Source organism: Symphodus melops, assembly GCF_947650265.1.
Source record: "Symphodus melops genome assembly, chromosome: 7".
In the NCBI taxonomy this organism is placed as follows: domain Eukaryota; kingdom Metazoa; phylum Chordata; class Actinopteri; order Labriformes; family Labridae; genus Symphodus; species Symphodus melops.
The window spans coordinates 24999135-25014499 of NC_136697.1; the positions used below are offsets into that span (position 1 = coordinate 24999135).

Here is a 15365-nt window from a genome sequence, read left to right on the forward strand (position 1 = left end):
GCATACGATTTCACATGAATAGCAAATAACAGACCATAAAATACATACATAATGTAAAAATATATATAAATATATTCACACAAGACAAAATGCAACTTAGTCCAACTCTTTCTACGACCATGACGAAGCGTGCATGTAAAGGATATCTCCATCATTACTGATTGAAATGTTGTTTGATTGAGTTTTTTCTTGTTTCAAAATAAAAACAGGATTTGATTTTTTTTTTGCTCATGATTGAAAAATCTTTTATTCATGTCTTCAAATAGCTGACAGCATATTAAAGCTAACCAGATGTAGCGTATTGTTTTTGACAGGTTGGTGAACTGTAAATAGATTCACTCTATGTTGAAATAAACATGTTTTCTAAAAATGACAAACTTCAAATGTCAAACATCTGCTGTCTGGAGACAAGAACACAAATGATCATGTCAGCTTTATCTGATGGATAAAGCTTTTTACCAGCAGTAAAAAAAAAAAAAACTACTGTTAGAATTTAGTGCTTTGTTTAATAAGACACCTCAGTCCACTAGGTGAGCTTTAATTTCATTGATATCTCTCTGTCACTGTCCAGCCTTCAGGCCTCATCCCAGCCGGACTCAGCGGCCCCGGATCCGGATCAGGAGACCCAGGAGCAGCAGAAAGCAGCTCAAGCTTCCAGCGCTGGCGTTGACGGAGATGGCCTGGAGAAGGTTATTGACGAGCATGACCTCTCGTCCCTCAGCCTGAGTGAGAAGATGGCCCTCTTCAACCGCCTCTCTCAGACTACAGGCGCCTTGCCTGCAGAGGGCGCTCGAGGAGAAACCCGGCAGCGCAGAGCACAACACCGGTTTCAGACTCAACCCATTACCCTGGGAGAGGTGGAGCAGGTAAAATAATGAATTGCCCCATGAGAATCTTTCACAAAGAAATTGGGGCTCTGACAGTGAGACTCTATTAAATACATTTCAACCAATTCATGCAGCAAAAATTAGGAAAATACTCCGATTTAGGAAGCCTGTCATTCCATCTCCAAAAGATTTCCGACCACAGGAGCTTTTTCACAGTTCTAGGAACTGTTAGACCCCTCCCCCCTTTTTTCATTGATTCTGCACTGTACACATTATAAACTATTTTAGTTCCTAGAACCATATTTATAGGAACCTTTTTAGCTCCTGCTTTAGAGTAGGAACCACAGCGGTGTGAATGCATACGGATAAAAGTCTCCATGGCGTGTCATTTTTTATGGGACTCCATAGTGGATCGTTCCTCTTGAAAAACTCCTCAGAACAGTGACGACACAACCTGAACCATACAGTAGTTATGAGTATTCACAATAAACACCCTGCAGGAGTCTGAATATAGCAATCAATAATTAGTTATTTAATGTAATATGCAGATCGTATTTTTCAAGTGTAGAGTACAACAGAAGTCAGATTCAAAGTCTTGAAATATGGCTTTATTATCATTGTAACAAGGACACGTACAACGAAAATTCATTAAGCTGGGAGTGCACTGCTGCCACTTCACCGAGGTCAGAAGGCAATAACACGGCGCGTTGCTGTGGAGACGTCCATTGTTTCTCAAAGTTCGCTGATAGCAGGCGATAACTCAGAGCCGTTGCCGGGGAGATGTCCTTGGCCTCGGCCGTCCTGGGGCAAAACAGCAGGTGTCGGTGAGCAGAATGAGGGGGGGTCGAGCGGGGGAGAGGGAGGGAGCGTCTCTTCATTCTTGTTCATCCTTGGAGGAGAAGTTTGGTGTTGGGGGGGGCCGAATTCAATCCAAACAATCTTCTTTTAGGACGATTGGACACAATGGTGGTGATGTTCAAGTCTGGCTTTCAACAAACTTATTTCGCCTTGCATGACAGTGAGCTTCTCCAAGATGCCGTCAAACTTGCAGTTCAGATCTTCCAGCGCCACAGTCATCGCTCCAACTTCTCTGCCCAACTCGGCTAGCATGACAGTCAGCCTCGGTGCTACTTGGAGAGCTGCCGTCTTTTCAGTTTTCCGAAACACCAGGGCGACGCCGAGGCCAAACAGCAGAAGACCGGTGACCATGAGACCAAAACAGTATAAATACTTCGTCTCCTTCGACGAGAGCACTATTGCGCCAACGACTCTCCATGAATCCATCACGTATCCGGCAGCGAAGGTTTCGTCCGGGCAGGTGATCTCCCCCAATCCAGTGGATCTTGTTGAAAAGATCTCGTCAGTTGCGTTGAGAGACCAGCTGGTCAATTCCATATTTGCTTTCCTTTAATTTCGGAGAGACGGCGAGAAAGAGGCGCTCCAGGGTGCGTTCAGACGGAGACAGGAAGCAGTGAAACACACCCGAGGAGGGAGGGGAGAGAGAAGCGTCCGCCTTCCTCGAGGGCGAGGACAAAAAAAGACAGTAGAGCAGATAAGCAGAAGGCATAATATTTGTGTACAAATGAAGGAGGCCGTAGGTCGGGATTATTTGGATGTAAGGTTCATAGAACAGGCCTGATGCAGCAAACAAGTCACTTCCAGGTCACTTAGCGAGGCCTCTGCAGTGCACCACTCTCCTCTGGAGCGTGATGGATGAAGAACATTGTTCCCCTCTGCAGCTGGATGACTCTCAGATTCTGCATTACAAACCGAGCCCACAGGTCACTGAGTTCCCTCTCTTGTTTGTTGATCTTGTGTAGACGTCACGGATGACCTACAATTCAAAAAGCACAGAACTGGAAGAAACAAATCTGTGTGGTCCGTTCCGAATCAAACATTTACTTAAGGAAATACGTTTGTGTCATTTTATTCTCATTTCACAACACAACACTGTATATTGTATTATTTTGTCCCTCAGGGTGAAATCAGTCGCTTTACACAGTTGGAACACAGGTATACATATATGATAACATAGCATGGCAACAAGCATATAAGCAAGAGGAAGAAACACGTGAAGAATGAAGCTTATTAAGAGCTTTAATCGCCCTTTAGTGCCTCGTCACCTCACACAGATAAATGACCCTCTGTGAAGACTTTCATATTCCAGTATTACCTATAAATAATCGCTGATATTCCTCTGTCGATGCACTTCACCTTACACATGTCACAGAAACATGAGGTGCTTTGTGATCAAATCACTGCTGTCCACACAGGAAGCTGAGCCTCCAGGCAACGATACCTCAGAGGCCACTCAGGGAGGACATGTAAGAGCCCTGCTGCCTGCGCACATCGATGAGTGCTGCTGCTTTCGATCAGTCCGATACGTCCTGCTACAGCTTTTGACCAGTGTTGTCTTGTTATATTATGATGGCACTTGCTTCGGTAGCGGGGCTGAGCTCGATGGCGTCTCTAAATGCAATTCAGTGTGGATTCTTCTGTGATGTTATTGTGAGAAATCGCTGAATTGATTTAAAAGTGAAGTATGGCCTGTATGTGTTTTATAGCTATGTATTTATTTATTTATTTTTAGATCTAAACAGCTTCTGTGACATGCCAGCTCGCTGCATAACAAGCATGGGATCATTGAGTGAAAGCGGTGCATGCTGGTTTTGTTGAGTCGACTTCAGGAGCCTGAATAAACTAAAATAAATAAATGCTTATGGAGGGGAATATGTTTGTGCATTGATCTGTCCTTGATATCGACCGTGTGCAGAAATGACTGAGAGTCAGTACATGACCTTGCATTGCAGCTTCTATAAAATGACTTGCCTTCTTGCAGGCGTTTCAGTAGAGAGGGAGAATACAAAAGCAGCACACTAGTGCTGAAATGTTGTGTTCTCTGTAAAAAGAGTAACATTTGGGCTTCTTATCTGTCAGACAGTTTCTAAATCCTGTCTTTCTTTACATTCTGACAAAATTCCTGCTTTTTTCCGCAGCTGAAAAATGGTGAGATCAAACTGGAGCCGTTGTCAGCCTCTCTGGTCCGCTCTGTAGCTGCTGTCACCTCCCAAGCCTCCGTCACCACAGTTCCCGTCACGCCAGGCACCGACGATGACAGTCTCCATCCAGGGAAGTCTGCCGCCACCGCCACCCCCTACATCCCTGCTCAACAACAGGCGTCAAGTACCACACACCACCAGGAGAGGGCGTTAAGGTATTTCTCTGTGAACCAGAGTGGGGACCATGCCCAACCAGAGGCTGAGCTCAGCTCCTCCCCCGTCCTCCCAGACAGCCTAGAGCGAGTGGGGGCCCCTCTCGCTCCTAGTCACAGGCAGCAGGGGGAGGCAGCGGAGGTGGGCTGGAGAGAGCATCAGGAAGAGGAGGTTTGGGGGAGACAGCAGGGAGGAGCCAGAGAAGAGAGCCAAGACGGTACTATTAAGGAGAAGCTCCACTCCCCGGACAGGGAAGGCAGGCAGCAGCAGCAGCAGCATCCTCAGCCTCAGCACAGGAGGGGCGAGTCGGAGCCTCTGCCCAGCTGGAGAGCCGCAGACGGAGACTCCCAGGAGAACAGGGACAGAGCCGAGAGCGGAGCAAGAGAAGGAAGGAGAGGAGACTACCTGAGAGAGACAGCTCACATCGCCTCCACACAGGAGCCGGAAAGAAAAAGCATCAGGAGCCAGGCTGGCATCTCAGGTAGGAGAGCAAGATGGAGAGGATTTTGGGAAAGAATAAAAAAAAAAAGAGCTGTGGGTAATAGGAGGGATGAAAAGAAAAAAAGGGAGTGACGGAAAGAGGAAGCAAAGTCTAGTGAAGGACCTATTCTCATTATCCTCATTGTGTCTTATGCCGCGTGCTCCCACGCATGATCGTCTTCTGCCGGCTCCACACATACACTTGTCCCAGCTGGGGGTATTTGATTTGGCCGATACAGAGAGCCGGAGTGTGTGTGTGTGTGTGTGTGTGTGTGTGTGTGTGTGTGGAAGAGAGACAGACGTCTGAGACTGCATCTAATTAGCATATTTTTTCCATGCTTTCGCCTCAAGGCCCCCCTTTGTCCTGACAGGCTGTTTGTCACCCTGAAGACGTCAGACCTTGTGTTTTTTTGGGGTTTTTTTTTCAAATCACGCTGCATGCTCACTGTCATCGCCTTTAAAAGGGGCTGTGGTCTCCCTGCACCACATCACGCCTGCAGGGTTTAACCGTGCTCGTGCTACAGAAGAATGGAGCTGACCTGCTTTCCATGTGCTAAATGCAGAAAGCGTCCAGGGTGGGCTTTTCCCATGCATGCCCACAAACTGCACACAGAAACATGAAAGCGCTCAGTGAGAGTGTGGGTGCAGAACAATTGGCCTGCTCTTATATAAAGCAGGTAGACGAGTGGAAGGATACAATGGAAGCCTTGTCTTGCAGGCTCTACTCTTATTTAGTTCTGCATGGGTTGATCTCCACAAAAGTATAGCCCGCTATATCTTAGTATCATGAGGCTGGAAGAACTTGCTTTGACTTACACTAATTCCCCTTAAGACTTAGCCGCCGCGTGCCCAACACCAGCTCATATCTTCACCTAAACAAAAGTCTAAACCTTGTGTGTAGCTGCTATTTCTTTTGGACATTTCTGTTTTGACCCTTAAATAAACTCTGCAATGTGACAATATGAGCACAATTTGCTTCACACAGCAGCACAGACAGCAGGCATACTGCATGTGTACAGGTGCATGCATGTGTGCTGCAAAACAAGGGATTCATGCTGAACACACAACAGTTTAAAAGCGTTGTGATAATAAGTGTGATGTTGATCCATTTGTGTTGCTCCAAACGATTAAAAACTAAATCTGCTTTCAGTTTCTACGAGCTCTTCTTTATTGACTTTTTGAGATTTGTAGTTCTTTTTTTTAATATCATTTACTCACTGACTAGGCATGGGGCTGTAGGGGCTTATGTTAGTCGCTGGTTCAAGTCCCAGTTTGGACCAAGTCTGGACATTGGTCTGATAGAAGCAGGTGCCCTTTAGCAAGGCACCTAAGCCTTCCTACCAGCTCAGGAGCGCTTGCGATCAGACACCTCACTCTCCATCAATGCATGCCTGTAGGATTCTGATGTTTGTGTGTATATCAGCCTAAGTAGCACATACTTCTTCTTCTCAATAATAATCATTTACACTCGTCGTCTCTTCTTTCAGACTCTGCAGATCATCCTCCTCCACTGAGACCACTGGTCGCGAAAGTTTCATCCAGAACAGTTTCTCACATCTCAAGCAGTCAGCAGCAAACACACGTCCAACCTCCTCCAACTCTTCCTAAACCTTTCACGCAGCAGCCACCTCCAACCCCACCCAAACCTCCATTAGACCTCCAACCCCATTCGCACTCCCAGCCCCCACCAACGTACCCCAAACCTTTCACCCTCTCCCCACAAACACAGCCCAAACCTCAGGGATTCGTCCAGCCTCTGCCCAAGCCTTTCTCGCACACGGCCCCTCCGACTCAGCCCAAACCCCAGCTTCCTCCACAGACCCCACCTAAACCTCAGTCCTTCCCCCAGTCCCTGGTCAAGTCCCAGTCCATGCCTCTTGACCACATCGAAGACTTCAGCAGGCACAGTGTCCATTCTGGAGACCTGCTGTCCCCCACAGAGTCTGGAGACCAACTGTCTGACAGCATGTCCAGCAAACAGATGTCCATCAGGGAGAGGTAAGTGACAGAACACATGAAGTCAATCGTTGCTACAGTTGCACTCGAGCTCGTGCCAAGGACTAGAAAAGGCTGCCAGAAAAAACCCCGATTTGACATCATTTCAAGATTACAAACTTGTGCAAAGTCTCCAAAAAAAACAAACGGCGTACAGTTTCCTGATCACAAAAATCAGCTCATTTTGTGGCTTATAACACATGTTGTAATGTTGTTGGTTTTTATTTGATCCCATTGAGTAAGTAAGCAAGCTTTGATTGTTTAATGCTGTGCTCGTGTTTTTCCCAACATGCATTACTCTTGCCTGTAGACAGTGTTGGAGCGAGGAGAATATCCACTGGGCCTCAGAGAAACAGACTCATTTAGCAACAAAAACAGCAGAAAAACAATTCTGAAGATTTCTATCTTGGCTATCTTTACAATGATTGCTCTATATTAATTGTTCTATTCTGTCGTGTTATGTGTCATGCAGCAGCCTGTACGTCTAAGGCAAATTTCCTTCACGACTAAATAAAGTAATCTTGAATCTTAAATCTTAAAAAAAGTGGCACAGCCTGTTTGTAGTGCTCTCATTTCTAGGGATGTTTCTGTGATAAGCTGCAGGCACAAGTCAACCAAAATTCAATTCACATGTCCAGGATCCAATCAGAGCGTGGCTCTTTAGGGGGTGAAAACTGTGATGTAGGCAAAGCTTCGTCACCTCCACAGATTAAAAGCCAGCGCTTCATAATTGCACAGTGTGAGTGTAAACCTGATCTTATAGTTTATAGACTGGTTCCACCCTGTTTTATATTTGAAGGCGACGTTGCATTCCTCCTCTCTGTGTGCAGAGAGCTTGCAGTATGAATCCTCCGGGGTTTTTAGTAGATACCTCCACATGCCCTCCTTTCGGCCCTGTCCCCACTCAGGCAGCGAAGATGACACAGTTTCTGTTACCCCTCAGCCCTCCGTTATCAGCGCCATGCATAGACTTTTTTTTTTTTCATTTTAAACAGACACGTTGGCTGTCTGTGGTGGAAAAGTCTCTGACCTGGTTTTTCACCCTTGAAGGAGTTTTATTCCTCTCCACCAGTGACAGTCACACCGGATGATAAATCATGTTTTCAGGTCATGTGTCGGTCCGTTCTTTTCTCCTGATTGCAATATTTCTCAAGTGCCTGAAGGTTGCTTCATTCCTCAGGCACAATGTCCACTTACACTCAAGGATAAAGTGTTTGGATTTTAATTTGAGGTCAATTTTGCCTGTGAAGGTTTTCCACCTGGGCTGTTTCCTGCCAGCGTCCTGGTTAATGTTGGCTCGAGCCGATGTGAGAATGCTGCAGGAATTATTCACAAAAATGAACAAGCATGAAATGCTCATGGAAGGACAGTGTATATTGTGCAATATTTGATGCACATATACACAACTAACCTCAATTCAGACATACTTTGAAATCGAAAAAATACAAAGTTTAGTGGATGTAAGCAGCGGGGCAGAAAGGATTATAACTGACCTATCGATGGATCTGCAGACTTCAGTCAATCCCAAACAGGATCTTGCACTTAAAGTTTTTTCAAGCTTATAAGCATATCAAGCTTTCTTACTCACAATGTGTTTTGTTTTTGTTGTTTTTTTTATGTCAGAGTGGCACTGCTGAAGAAGAGCGGTGAAGAGGACTGGAGGAACAGGATCAACAAGAAACAGGAAGTGGTGAAAGTGGCGTCCACAGAGCAGCCGGCTCAGCCGAAGGAGAACGAGACCACATGTCAGAAAAACGTACGTCTGATCGGCACACGAGCGTCAATAAATGATCAAATAATATTCACACGACTAACAACTGATGTCATACAGATAATATGCATGCTTTGGAAACAGACGTGATTGAGGGATGCTTGAAATGAGCAGATAGAAAATTCATTCGTTTCTGGATTCTAATTATGATTTGTGACCTCAGAATGTTAATATGAAGTTGACGTCACTTATCAGCCATACAGCTAACCAAAAGCTGTGTCAAGATGTGTCAACGCCAACACGCATGAACAAGATAATCTTATTGAATTCCCGAGATATGAAGCGAGGAGGCTTTTCTCTGCACAACACCCACGCCTCAGTTTCACTCCGTGGTGATCCAGTATTTTCTGAAACTGCCGTACAGTCTCTCTCTCGAGTCACTACGTAGCCTGAGTGCATTTCAGATGCATCACGTTGAATCAGTGGAAACGATCCCGACAGATCGCTGTGGGGTTTGTGTCTGAACTGCAAAGATCAAATTTGCATGCACCAAGTCAACAAACCCGATCTAGTTTCTAACCAGCTACTATTGTTTCTTTTTGGTTTCTACACCATCCGTACTATAAACAACTTCCAAATGTCATCCCCAGTCTCTCCGTCCTGGTTGCCATGTCAGCTCATGTGTCTGCTCTTTTAGCTAAGTGCCCCTTTCATTTCCTCCTTTAGTCCATCTGTTGTTTGAGCTCAGTGGTCCAGACCAGAGCAGCATCCAGGAAGCGTACGGGACCGTCTGCCTGTCGAATTAGCAGTCTGGAGGTTTTGGGAATTAATTCCTTTTTTTTTTTTTTTTGATAGATCAGATTTGGATGAGTTTCAGTCTAAGTTTATTATTTAGAAAGGTTTGTTTAATCAGTAGTAAGAATCTCTTTCATGCATTCATATGACTCTGTGTTGGTTTATCAGAAGCTACGATTCCATCTAAAAGCTGAAATAACCTCAGATTTCAGACCCTCTTTCCTGCAGCTCATCTAATCCACATTAGTATTCTGTTGGGCAAAACAGGCTGGATGGTAACCCTTCAGGCAGTCTCACCCCTAAAACCCATTAAAAGCAACAATGGTCTCCCCCCTTCTCCCTCCCTCTGACCGAGCACTTCCCCTGTGTTTAACCCCCTCAGGAGGAAGGGCTGCTAGCTCAAGACTGCTCCGCTGTGTCTGTGTCTGAGCAGCTGTGGGTAAGATCCGTTGGCAGCCACACACCAGCTCTGTAGCACTCACAATCAGCCTGTGTGTGTGTGGGACCCGTGTTGTCTAATCACAGCTTTGTGTGGATTTTGTGTGATTGCTGCTCCTGAATCTGGGGGGTCTTTGATGTCTCTGCACTTGAACCCTTTGAATGTTTCTTCAGCTTATTGCTGATCTGGAAGAAGTAATCGATGCAGACTTTAAATGTACATCAGTCATCGATCGACCTTCATTCAGAGCGATTACTGATCGGGTAACAGTGATATTGATTGAAATAGCAAAAGCAATTAAGTGATTACAAAAGAACACTCTTAATCTAATATTTTTAGCACATCATTTATTGATGCATTGTCTGCATAGATCAGGACTAGAGGAGGGTTTGAGTGCTGACTGTGTTATGACAAAACGCAGGCGACCCCAGCTGAAAATCAAATTACAGTATCTTACAATATAGAATACAATAAAACACATAATGCAGGTTCTTTCACTGCCTGTGACAAGCTTTGCAAACATGCTTTTAAACTTGACTGAAACAAAGAAGACTCAGATGTCTGACAGGACAGAAGCAGAGGGAAACTGGATCTGCAGTTTTCTGCAGCATAATAACAACAATGTTGTGTTCGGTTCATATCTGACCCCTTTCAAAGTTTTATCTCCAAAAAAAAGTGCTTCAATTAATCACACTGACTGAAGAGTCCATGAGTTTGTCCAAAAAGAGGATTTTAACAGACAAAATAAATCATATATTTGCATACATTTTATTCAACTTTAGTCCGCTCTTGGTGTTCCCGGTCAAAAATGAGTCATTAGAAATAAATGAGAGGACTAAAATTAGTGTAAAAAAAACTGATCTCAGGTACATCCTCATTTGTCATAGGGACACACACACACACACACAGAAACACACACACATCTTGGTTCCTAGGTAACCACCATGGGAAGCGTAGCCCGATAGAGTCTCCCGAGGGAACGACACCTGATCTCAGGAATTTGCAACATTGTTTCCATAATATTGAACTTTTCTCGCAGCTTTGGCAGCCTGCAGTATATAAATGTATTTTTGAGGTCTTGCTCACAGTTCATTGTGTTGCAGCACCATGGCACGTCGATATAACCATAAGTGAGGCTGTTGATTACATATGTCATCACTGCACTGGTGAGGAAGGGAGAAGCCAGGAAACTAAGGGTTCATACTGGGAGACCTGCAGACGGTCTTCCTGGGGAAGCGTGTGGTTCTGGAGGTGACTGCAGGTCTCAAGGTCACAACATAACGTTTGATAGCGTCTTCACCTTTAATGTTTTAAGACGTTGATCTTTTGGGATAATTTCTTTTATACACAAATCAAATATTCCGGTCAGTTTTGACTGGGAACACGACCAGTGTTAATTTATGTGACTGAATAAAAAACAAGGCTTTCAAAACAGATATTCTATGTTTCATCTGATTGTTTTTTTATAGTCAAAATAATCCAGAAATGATGCTTTTTAGAACTGGAGTTCTGTATGTATACGCTCAGATCAGTGAGTTATATTTACAGGCCATAAATAACAAACAGAAGTTCAAAACTTGTAATGTTCACAAGAACTGAAGTTGATAAAAAAAGATCTAACAACAAGTGGTGATATATGTAATATTGCAGTTTTTAAAATGAGTTTAAATGGATCAGTCATTTTTGACCGGGAACAAAAAATGGTTTAACATGAAACAAACACAACATGAGGGTTTTATTGTTTTTAAGTTCCTTTCAGTATATTTACTTCATTTTTGGAGTTTGGGGAGAGACATTCAAAAGTATCACATTTGACTTCTTGTCATGTCTGACTTACTTTCATACTTCCATCGTGCATGTCTGTATTTTCTAAAGCCTTTATCTTCTTTTATCTTCCCTCAGATGAGGACTCACACTAGCAGTCAGTTGAACAATAGTCACAGTGAATTTTCCAGCGTTCTTGCGATCTGCATGTTTGTCATTTTCCATCCATCTCCTTCTTTTCATTTCTTTTTTTTTTCTTTCTTTCTTTCTTTCACTTTTCCATCCGCCTCCTCACCCTAGGAGCCTGTCTTCTCTTCCACCTATTCTCCTCCTATCCCCCTCGGCCAAAAGTGTCAATATATTGAGCATCATAGTCAGGTAAGGACATGCAGCGAGCACACTGCCTTTTTTCTGCTTTGTTTGCTCGTGGGTTTTATTTGGTTCCTACTGCATGAGTACATCTCTGTGGAATAAAGAAGATAATACAAGGTCGAAAAGCACGCTCGAGTGCATCAAATCCTTTCTTCTCTGCCTGGTTTGAAGTGTTGCATCATCTAAAGTTAGAGTGTAGCTGTGTGAGAGGTCACGCAGGTCTTTCTTCTTGGATTCAGCAGTGCCTGGATGACTTTGTGTTTAGGTTTTTATTCAAACTCTGGAAAGAAAAGGATTCCAACATTAGCATATTAACAGTGGATTTGCTGCAGGTCATCCTGATTGGACGAAGGTTGCGACTTGGCTCTGCTTGTTTGATCATTTCCATGGTTTCCTCTCGTCTGTGCAGAAAGTGGGAGAGGACATCGAGGCCCAGATGACCATCGAGGAGAGAAAGCAGATGATATCCGTGCGCGAGGAAGCCTGGAAGACGAAGGGCCACGGAGCAGCCAATGACTCCACTCAGTACACCGTGGCAGGGCGCATGGTCAAGAAAGGTCAGCGCATGAACCTGTGTTTATCCAGCCAATCAGCTTTCAGCTGAGCTCTCTTTTAAAATGTCATAAGCCCCTTTTATACGACTTTAGAGACTTACAGCACACCGTCCTCTAACCCGACACAGATACTGTTTACATATCATGCTAAATATCTTCTTTTATGGCCGGTGTTACACGCATCGGTAGAAGTAGGATAGAAAACTGAGCGATGAAATAAAAACATGTCTCCTGTCAAGCAGCTCCACGCTGCAGATGCCTAAAAGTAGCTGAACATGTTTTTGCGTCACATAATTTAGATCTTTTTCTTCAGACTGACGCTGCCATGTAGAGATTCAACATTCAAGATGTTTATTTGTCACATGCTCATACAGATGTGCAGTGAAATGTAAGGACTGTTCCACAGGCCATGCAATAACAATAATAACAATAAAGTTATTAGTCAGTTTAGTGATAATGGAATAGAATATAAACTAAATAATACTGTAAACAGTTTAAAGTGTCAGTGTGTAAAGTGTTCAAAGTGTGTAAAGTGTAAAAGCTGCACATGAAGAGAGAGAGAGACAACTCATGTGAGAGCCAGAAGTAGCACATGATCCAATAAATGTTGGGAAGCACAGAAAGGCTGCTGTTGTTACTATTATTTATTATCATTAAATGTTGACGAGAATGATGGAAATCTACCGGTAGCAGGTCCTCTCTTCTTATCTAAGCACAGTGTCAGACATTTTGTTCTATCTGGTGTGAATTGTGTGTGTGTGTGTGTGTGTGTGTGTGTGTGTGTGTGTGTGTGTGTGTGCAGGCCTGGCAGCCTCTTCAGTTATCAGTCCCATCCTGTCACCGGTCTCCACCAAACTCAAGAGCAACGCACCGCCTGTCAACAAGCCACAGGAGGGTGAGACAGATTTATCCCCTCCTCCTCCGCTGCACAAACCTCTGTCAGAACATTTAATAAAACAAACCGAGTTGAAGCTATTTGTAAACGTTTTTGTTTGTTTTAGTAGTAGGAAACCAAAAAAATTAAAATCAAAATGATTTTTAAAATGGAAAGAAAAAGATTCAATATTGGTAATTATTAAATCCCATTTACTGATCTTGAATTCTAGAAATTGAGGCCAAACCCAGCATGGAATCAGATAAGAAGCTGGACAAGTTGGAGAGCTTTTTGGGACGTCTGAATAGCAAAGGTAAGTGTGAAATGATTCCCCTGTATCAGACTGTATCAGAGACTTTATCGCATGTATTTATTTCTGTTTGCTAAAGACAGGAGAGTTACTCATTTAACAACGAAAACTTCTCCTTTCTTCTGCTTTTTTTAATTTATTTTTTTAAGTACGATTGTTATCTTTTGTGTTCAGGCCTTATTTTGTTTTTGTTCTTTTCCTGGTGATTAGTTGCTGGTCTGCAGGAAACCACCCTAACAGTGACGGAGAAGGCCGTGAAGGAGGTGATGAAGCTCGATGACGAGATCTTCTCCAAGTTTTACCGACACGTTGCTGAGTTCCCTCGCATGCCCACCAGGATTGAGATCAGCGAGGACTTCGACTCCATCTTTGGCTCTCAGTGTCCAAAGTAAAGCAATAACCACGCTTCAAACCCGAACGCTGTAACCACCCGTGTGCGCGCTCCTAAACACGCTTTTCTTTCCATCTTTCGCAGGTTGACCTCGGCTATGGTGCAGCACAAGCGGATGGTGCGTCCCTCCAGGAACGTTCAGTCGTCCAGAAACCCTCTGAGGATGCTGGCGGCCAGGGAGGACATCCGACACGAGTACACCGAGCAGAGACTGAACGTGGCCCAGCTGGAGAGCAAGAGGATGAAGGCTGAGAAGAGTGAGCGTAAAGACGGCAGCTTGTGTTTGTGCAGATCCAGACAAAACTCCCAGAGGAATATCTGGAAACATTATTGTTGATTACAGCCGACAAAACTCCATCCACCTCCAGCCACTTTATTGTAAACTGAACTAATTGGGATGCAGCCTTCTTTGACCCACTTCTGTAGCAGTGTTTACAGCGGGGATTTCATTTTGTTAAATTTTAATGAGGCAGTTATTTCTCTCCCGCCTGTTGGTGTATCATCGTCTAAACCTTCTCTCTCATTCCAGCAAATAAATCCTCCGAGTACTCCGAGGCAGCTCTGGCCGGTTTGGCGAGTAAAGAAAACTTCAGCAGCGTGAGTCTGCGCAGCGTCAACATCTCCGAGCAGATGTCCAACAACAGCGCCGTGCCGTACAAGAACGTCATGCTGATGCAGATCAAAGGTATTTGCTGCTTGTTCTTTGTGCATTGTTAAGTCAGGCTTACCCACTACAGGCTGTATCCTTAGACTTAGACATAGACTTAGACTGAACTTTATTGATCCTTTTGGGATGACTCCCTCAGGAAATTTAGGTTCCAGCTGCATATACAATAAAAGTAAAAATAAAAATAAAAATGTAGCAGGTAACAGAAAGTAACAATATAAAGAATAATATAGCATAAATAATAGAACACTCTTCCGTTGGAAAGAATATACAAAAAATATGCATGCCAAAAAAAGGCAATGATTATTATTCCGATTATTGCACTTGGTTGACATTATTATTGCACATACAAGTGAAAGTGTCCATGTGTCCTTATAAGTTAAAGAAAAAGATTTGACAACAACATCTCGTCTCACCTTATCTCTTTTTTGATTTTGTTTGATGTTGAAAGGTGCCACAGAAAGGTGTGGCAGATGAGATTGATTACATCCTTCTTTTCCAGGTCGTCGTCACGTTCAGACCAGATTAGTGGAACCAAGAGCGTCCTCACTGAACAGTGGAGACTGCTACGTGCTGGTCACTCCTGAGAGCTGCATCGTCTGGATAGGAGAGTTCTCAAACGTGATTGAGAAGGCGAAGGTGAGCTCTCGAGACTGTGTCATTACACAGACTGTGCCTTTTAATGTGTGATGCTCAGGAGCTGTGCTTTCAATGTCCAGCGTCAAAGATACGCTTGTGATGTTTGCATTCGAACAAAGCGTACGGCTCAGTTCCCTGACGTCGCATCCATGCGTCCCACATTTGCGTCCTAGTTCCTCCTAGATGCAAGGAAACGAAGGGAAGGAAAAGGGGAACGAGGAAGTACGTTTTAAGAAATACGTTAATGGCGTCACGTTAAGTAACGTCTGTTTGTGAGGACTAACAGATGATCCAGATGTTACATCCATCAGATGTTAGTTTCTGCAGAAACACAG

The 15365-nt window shown here is 44.0% G+C and overlaps 1 protein-coding gene across 9 annotated transcripts in view; it reads left to right on the forward strand.

Moving 5' to 3' along the window:
* The window catches only part of LOC306826349 (supervillin-like), a 49599-nt gene that overhangs the window by 23902 nt on the left and 10332 nt on the right, over window positions 1-15365 (forward strand). For 5 of the 9 annotated variants that reach the window (XM_079347605.1, XM_079347602.1, XM_079347599.1 and 2 more), the window contains 14 exons: window positions 572-866; window positions 3101-3151; window positions 3824-4520; window positions 6007-6517; window positions 8138-8270; window positions 9403-9459; window positions 11524-11601; window positions 12005-12152; window positions 12952-13044; window positions 13256-13336; window positions 13544-13721; window positions 13809-13981; window positions 14254-14409; window positions 14894-15030. In XM_079347605.1, coding sequence (XP_079203731.1) covers window positions 572-866; window positions 3101-3151; window positions 3824-4520; window positions 6007-6517; window positions 8138-8270; window positions 9403-9459; window positions 11524-11601; window positions 12005-12152; window positions 12952-13044; window positions 13256-13336; window positions 13544-13721; window positions 13809-13981; window positions 14254-14409; window positions 14894-15030 — 2788 coding nt within the window. The remainder of the gene's footprint in view (window positions 1-571; window positions 867-3100; window positions 3152-3823; window positions 4521-6006; window positions 6518-8137; window positions 8271-9402; window positions 9460-11523; window positions 11602-12004; window positions 12153-12951; window positions 13045-13255; window positions 13337-13543; window positions 13722-13808; window positions 13982-14253; window positions 14410-14893; window positions 15031-15365) is intronic. The other 4 variants (XM_079347603.1, XM_079347601.1, XM_079347604.1 and 1 more) reach the window with 4 other exon arrangements.